Below are 7867 nucleotides of genomic sequence, written 5' to 3' on the forward strand. Positions count from 1 at the left end.
GGTAGGATCTCAGCCTTTTCCCCCAGCATGTAGTCGTAATAATAAAAGTCGCTACTGCAGAGCGACGCGGCAAAACACATGCCCATTGGATTTAGTGTATAAAGAGTTGGTCCAAACTTTTTGCGAGTCACTGAGTTGAATCCCATACTATTCGTGCGCAAAGAACAGGCTCTGTGTGATTCTGTCGCATTGCCATGCCACGCTGCGCAAGAGGGCTGCGCGAGCAGCTAGTTACAAGTAGTCATTAAATGGCCGTCCTAGGGCGTATATTATCAGGCCTCCCGACGGTGGAAGAAATAACAGACAAATGTGAAAAGGGAAGATATCGCAAGAAAAGATATTCAATATTTCAACAAAATACCGTATAAAATACTAATTTTTTTACCGCTCATCGTCGATTCAATTCCACCAGTTTATCTTCGAAGGTGTCAACCAATCTCAGGACCTTAAAATGAAGGGAGACTTCTTTTATATGCCTTTTTATGCGTATTTTTGGTGGTGTTTTGCAAATACGTACGATACAATAGTTAGAGTTCTTTTGCCAAGGATTACAAATCCCAACTGACTAACTTTCTGTCACGACGATACGAGGATCGCCCTTCCAAGGTGTGCTTTAAGAATACCGACAGCGGACATCGTACCGGTAATTCGCGGTACTGAGGGGGTTTTCACTTTTGCCGTTCACGAAAGTTACCACTGGACGCCAAGCAGCACCCGTCAGGCTTTTTCCTTCATTTTTGCAGTGTCATCACAGCATCATTGCTCTTTACCGTATTTTCCCCCATATATACTATAGATACCTAACTTTTACGCCCCCACTCCCACTTCCACTTTCCCGCTAAACATGATCCAACCTTAAACTACTGCGGTTCCATCCTGATTATATCCTCGGATTTCCTCTTCTCATTTCACTTTTACCTTTTTCATCTCTTTAATCCTCTGCAACCTCTTCAGCCTCTTCAGCCTCTTCAACTCTTCCATCTCCACTCCTCCTCTCATCCCAACTTCATCTTTAATACATTTGGCCACTTGCAACTCGCATCTATCCTCTCCAACTCTTTAATATCCCCGTTACATTGTCCCTCAACTTCCGTATATCTTCTATCCGACTTACTGATGGGTTCCACGTATTCAACTTGCTCCCTCCCACATCCACTCACCTTCTCTCCCCATCATATAGTTATTCAACCCTTCCGGCTGCTTTAGTTCCCATGCAGGGGAATTAGCCGACAACCGCTTCTTCTCTGCCCGTCCAGATCCCCCGAAAAAGACACCTATCTCCTGAAAAGATTCAAATCTAGCGATTGCTCAAGAGGAATCCTCCGTTACACCATTTTTCCATTCCGATACACCCTTCAACCGAGTGAGCCTTCACTCATCTGATCGGGCCGGGCGTCTGAAGCAGCTCATTCGTCGTAAATCTTCGAACATCTTAATACCGGCCAGAACCGGAGGAAAAGAAGAGTAAAAGTGACAGTTTATTTGTTTGGCTGGATCAAACTATAAGATATTTTTACTCTATCACCATCTGGATCTTCTTTTGTGACTTTAGTTCTAAATCAAGGAGCAACTGAGTGTATTATTGTTCAGAAAGGAAGAAAAAAAAAAAAAAAAAAGCAGGGACAGAGTTCTAAGTGGTTGTAAACAGCAATGTCGGACCCAATAATGTCAACGCATGTTGTGTACCCGTCGGGCAGCCACTCATCTGCTGGCAATATCGACCACATAAATGGCCAGCTCACAAAGCCTCTTGCAGACTTGACACTCACAGCTGATCCTGATCTCGAAAACACGCGAATAAATGACTTACCAGAAGCTATTGCGGAGGGAGATGAAGAAACTGCTAGCGAACCGACTGAGCCGCTGACTCCAACGAGTGATTCACACCCCACCGCTCCATTCAATGATTCTCCGCATTTTGAAGCTGTTTCCAAGCCAATAATAACTAACACTGATGCTACTCCCCCGACTACACCCGTAACCTCTTCCAGTCCCACAACTGCTACTTCCACAACAGCCTCCACAACCCCCCGATCATCGCAGCTAAGAACCGCATCCATTTCCTTTAGATCGCTTTTTCGACGAAAAGCCAGCATCAATAACGGTTTAGATGGAACCGCTACTGCGCAATCTGCATATCATAGCCCGCCTAATGCAAAGCAACCCAAAAATATCTCGGTAAACACCATAATTCGCAATGAATCGTTATCTCCTTCTCACATTTCGCCATCTTCATCGCATTCAGGTTCACCTCCATCCCCGTCCTCTCCGTCAAGCACATTCCTGCCTCCTGCGGTGGCTATGTTGGGCATCCCTATGCAATCAGAGTCAATTTTCATGCAAAAGAAACCCATTCGCTCCTCCACGGGACTGAGCTTGAAGGATCGAGGCAAAATAATGTTTGGATCAACCCCTAGGCCTCCAAGGGAAGAGCCAAGAATACGATCTCCTAGTTTAGGTGATGTGCAGAATCAACCTGAGCGTCCTGGATTCTCAATACCAGCTGTGGCGGGTGTGGGGCTGAAATCACGTCGGATGAGTGCTAGTCTTCCTGATGACTTTTACGTCGATACCTGCGAATTGAATGACGAATATGTGAGTGCTAGCAGGGTTCCAGGCAAGAGGGGGAAAGAAATTGGCAAAGGTGCGACTGCGACGGTCAAAGTGATGTGTCGGAAAGGCGGGAGAAGGGTTGAGCAATATGCGGTTAAAGAGTTTCGGAAACGTGGGCAATACGAGGATGAGGAGGACTATATCAAGAAAGTCAAGTCTGAATTCTCAATCGCCAAAAGCCTGAACCACCCTAATATTGTCAAGACCTTTCGCCTTTGTACGCATAATGGCCGATGGAACCATGTGATGGAGATGTGCTCGCACGGAGAACTGTTCTCACTCGTCCAGAAGGATTACCTCGAACCAGTCGATAATCTCTGTTTCTTTAAACAAACGGTCCGTGGCGTGGCGTATCTACATGACAATGGAATTGCACATCGCGACATCAAGTTGGAGAATCTGCTACTTTCCGATGAGGGTCATGTTAAGATTACTGACTTTGGCGTTTCGGAGGTCTTCAGTGGAATCCATCCGGGACTGCGTGCTTCGGGGGGCATGTGCGGTAAGGAGATGAAGGAGGTCACTTTGTGTTCTCCCGGTATCTGTGGCAGTTTACCCTACATTGCACCGGAAGTGCTGGCAAAAAAAGGTAAGCTTTTTTACTAATTTCATTTCCCTCTCTCCTTACAATTGCCATGTTAAATTTACGGCTACTTACAACAGCACAGGCAACTATGATCCTCGTCCTCTCGATATCTGGTCGTGTGCCATAGTCTTACTCAGCCTCACCTGCCGCGGCAACCCCTGGCCAGCAGCAGAACCCAAATACGAGAATTACGCAAAATTCATCGAAGGCTGGAACAAATTCCTAGCAAACGACCTAGACCGTGTCGTTACAGAAACCAACTATCCCAAATGCGGTCCCATTTTCAGATACAAGATCAAACACGCCGGCATCATGCGCATGTTGCTCAAAATGCTCCATCCAAACCCCGATAAACGCTCCACGGCCCACGAGGTGATGCAGGACCGTTTCTTTAAGTCTATTGAATGCTGTGCGCCGGAACCCATCGATCCGGCTAAGGCTGTGACTTCAATTGATGCGGCGAGTAGTGGGTGTCATAAGGCTGCTAGTCGCATGTTTGTGCAAAAGAATCATCACCATTTCCCGCGGGCGAAGAAGATCATTCTGCAACATCGGTTTGATATGGGTGATGGTTATCAGTAGCCTTGCCTAATTTCTATGAGACGCTGCGCTACCTGGTAACAGCTCCTATGGCTTGGGGATGTGCTACTGGTGCAGTTCTCCACTTTCTACCTCCCGAATTTCACACATACTCTGCCACCCACCCAACCCCAATATACTCTACTCTGACCCTCATAACCAATTTCGCAACGCCACATATCGGCCCTACCTACCTTTGTTTCCTTGCGGCGCCTATATCTTAACCTATCTCTCCACGATCAGCGGTCATCAACCCTGTTTCCTCCCCTTCCCCCAAAGTACCCTGACCCTGCAAAAATCCAATGCCCCCTTTATCCACACCCTACACCACCTTTCTCTTTTCCTCCTACCTAACTGTGCTCTCCGCATGCACCTGTGGAGAAACACTCTCATAATCAGATCATGTTTTTCTTATTCTTTTTTTTTTTTTTCTTTTAGTAGGGGCAGGCTAAAACGAGCTACTTCGAGTTACGCACATACATTGCATGATTGCATGGGTGGTTTGAGATGTGTGTTTTGTTTCTTTTTATCGATATTTTCTTGCCTTTAATTTCCTTTCTTCACCCTCTCATGGTGGTGCATTGGGTACGTTTTTGGTGTTTGTGCTTAACCTTGCTGCATTCTTCCCCTTTGTTAAGCTCTTCTTTTTTTTTTTTTTCCTTTTTCTTTTTCTTTTACAAGCTTATTCCGCTATGGCATCTACAGCGGGCGATGATGGGTGTTCCCCCTCGTTTTATTGTCCTTTCTTTGCCTCCTTTGGATTTCTTCAGTTGTTATTAAAACTCATGATTTCCTGGTGGTGGTGATTGGTCCATTCTTCGCTTCTTGTTTTCAAAAAAGAGAAAAAAATCATGTATCGCTAAGGGTGGTGATTCATTTCCTCCTCATTAACTATTTATTTTCCTCCCTACATAAGATAATTAGGTAATCCTTTTTTTTTTTTTTTGTTTAATTCTTCCCAAGCTTTGGCTTTCCTTTCTTCACTCATGTGTTGCTGCCTTCACACACACACACGCACACCTCTTGTGTTTTGTCCTTCGTTTTACCCGACTCTTTGTCATTCAAGTTTTTCCATGTCCTTAATTTTCTTTACATCGTTTACACATATATCTCATTCTGCTATTATTGTTACGAAGTAATGTATATCTAATTCCTAATGAGGATTGCAAATATTCATTCTCATGGCCCCCCAGCCAGTCATCAAGGGCCAAGTCAAGTCAGCATTGAACATTCTCAAAAAACCCATCCACCATCTGAGCAGCAGTGACACTACTCCTATGCAGTCACCCAAAAAGAAAGAAATTAAATAAATAATAATAACAGACACGATCCATTCGGTCAAGACTGCTTGGGAGAAGGGCGGGCCCTCCTCCTGTCTTGGCGGCAGTTCTTGGTGCTGCAGTCTAAAATTAATCCCGGGCGCCGATCTGCAAATCTATCCAGGCTTGGCAAAGGGGGTAATGGGAGGGGGTCTTGGCGCATGATGCGGCTTTGCGGATTCTCTTGGACTTTACGGTTGCAGATTTCCTCCGAAGGGAAGGTTTCACGGGTCACCAACACACAGGCTGGGCTGCTGGGCTGCTGGGCACACACACACACACACACACACACAACCCACTCTCCAGCGATGATATTGGCTGAATATTTGACGCCGAGGCTGCTGTCGAATACACTACACCGTACGCCGTACGCTATCATCTGCATTATTTTGCTTGGCACACATACTCGCGTTCAGTTTCACCCTCCTTTCATTATTGTGTTTTCCCGTTCGTACGGGTTCCTCTCTTTCTGGCTGGGTTGGCTGCATCGTCAACGTCCAACACATGGAACGGGATACGATACGACACGATGCATCGCTACAAATGAGTATGTAAAAGTGTGAAGATTCGCGATCCTTCTCCCGCCCACTTTCTTGGTTGAATATACATACAAAGTCAGCAGGATCCTGGTGGGTGGGGAAGGCGGAAGACCCGACACGGATACGAGGGCCCCCTTCTCCCGTTCCGTTCCGGAATGAACAGAAACAACCATCTGAAGGGGAATTGGGGCGATTAAGGAGAGATGGGGCCAAAATGCCCAGCGAGACAAGACAGATGCGCCAAGGGTTATCTTTTTCGCCGCAGAGCAGATCAATGATCGTCACATCTAACTAACTAACATTTACGACCTGAAAGGCGCCAAGGCTGATTGTTGGTTAAGAGGAGGTTGTTTGTTGTTGTCTGTGTGCGTGTGCGTGTGCGTGTGTGGCGGAGGGGAGGCCTTCCTCTTGGCATTCCGTCCGGGACCGCCGTAAAGGGCTAATTACGGTACGCACGCCGCCATTCAATAATCAATCTGATTAGTCTGCCAAGCTTGGCCTTGCCCCGAATGTCCCTGTCCCCGATTCTTATGATGACTATGCATCGCCCCAATCTCTTTGCTTCCGGTTTCTTTCTTTCTTTCTTTTTTGCGCCGAGGAACAACTTTTGCCTTGGGTTTGGGGACTGGCGGCTGTTTATACTCGCCAAGCACTGGGACGCGCATACCGGGTACCTAGCTGCTAACGTAATGGGTAGTAGTTAGGAATCAAATAACTAGTCGTCACCTGGCGCAGAAGCTTTTGCTGGATGCCTTTTTGGGTAGAGTTTCATGGGCAGAGCGGATGTGGATGATGGGACGACGCTGTCTTCATCGAACCGCCTTGCGTAAGCATATGACTAATTAACTACGTCGTAGGTACGAATTGCACAGTACAACATGTTTTTGATGATCTGTTTTTCGATAAGGAGGCAGACCTCTGCTTGAGAACTTGAGAGTATTAAAAAAAAAAAAAAAAAAAAAAAAAAAAAAACCCTTTTCAGACGGTCTAGAATGAGACAGATCAAACATTTGAGCTTTTCTTGGCTCCTGGTTGTGAGCCCTGCGAGGGGGGAAATCCAGAGAATTTTTGAAAAGATATTTATTAGTTACTGTTTACAGGTATTATATTCCTTTCCCCCCTCTCCTCGTTCTTTTTTGCAAAGAAAGAGAAAAAAAAAAAAGAAAAGAAAAGAAAAGGATGATGATACACCGCCTGGTATTTTATCCCGCTGGCCGGTCCAGCATTTCGTTTCCCGTCCGAACTTCTTGGCGGGGTCCACTGTTCACCTTCAAACGATCGATGTTTTTGTCCATATATAAGTTAAATAGCAAGCTTAAAATAATAATAATAAATAAAACTTCCTCCGGAGACATGTTTGACAGTGGTCAGAGAACCCAACCCCCCCTCCCCCCCGGGACGGAAACGGTGTCTACATCATAAGAAGGGCAACTAAATGTTGTGAAGTTTGGCCAATGGATAGGGCTAGCTCTGGTGGAACGGGTCAGGTGAAGGGGAAGGTAGCTGGGTGCTGGAACCTCGGGGGATGTCTATAGAAAAATGCAACATCCCGTTGCCGAAAAGCATATGCCAAGTGTCATACTTAGTACACATAGGTTACACATGGGAATTCAAAAAAGTTGAAGAGACATAGGGCAGTTATGCAGTATAGGAAGGGTGGACAGGGCCCCATGGAATTTGGATTAGGATGTTGGCTGGGTATCAGAAGACCCCGTCGCGCGACTCGCCCTCATGGATTGGCATATGCATTCGACATGAGATCCATTTCGAGAAGTCTACTTCCAGTATTTCACCGCTGGGATGGCATCTCTACAAAAATACCTGTATTTCTCTGAAACTCTTGCAGACGAGTTCCCTGTGCAGAGGAGAAAGGAGACAAGCATTGCATCAGCTAATAGAATATACACTAGTTAGCTATCCAGAGGAGATTACGGAATACAGGGCTGGTGGATGTATGTATGTATGCATGTATGTGTAGAAACATCTGACCATCCAGGGAGCTTCTCTTAGATCCCGGGGCAGACTGAAAACCCATATCTAAACGAGAGTCTCACACGAATAATGCCTTGGCCCTTTTTGAGATTGCTGTGTGAATATACCAGCTTGCAATGACCGAGGACTTAAAGGTAAAACAACGGAGAAAGTGTCGAAACGGGGGGGGGGGGGTTGGACTGGAATGCTGGTCTGAAGGGCGAAAGGCGTACGACAGCTCAAGAGCTTCCCAGCTTCCC

At 46.2% G+C, this 7867-nt stretch overlaps 1 protein-coding gene across 1 annotated transcript; it reads left to right on the plus strand.

Moving 5' to 3' along the window:
• Positions 1 to 1650: 1650 nt before the first annotated feature.
• On the plus strand, positions 1651 to 3781 carry PAAG_04032 (serine/threonine-protein kinase SAPK2; the record flags this gene model as incomplete). Its single annotated transcript, XM_002793714.1, has 2 exons — positions 1651 to 3202; positions 3282 to 3781. The coding sequence occupies 2 exons, from the start codon at positions 1651 to 1653 to the stop codon at positions 3779 to 3781; spliced, it is 2052 nt and encodes a 683-aa protein (XP_002793760.1).
• Positions 3782 to 7867: the final 4086 nt, after the last annotated feature.

Source organism: Paracoccidioides lutzii, assembly GCF_000150705.2.
Source record: "Paracoccidioides lutzii Pb01 unplaced genomic scaffold supercont2.10, whole genome shotgun sequence".
NCBI classification, from domain to species: domain Eukaryota; kingdom Fungi; phylum Ascomycota; class Eurotiomycetes; order Onygenales; family Ajellomycetaceae; genus Paracoccidioides; species Paracoccidioides lutzii.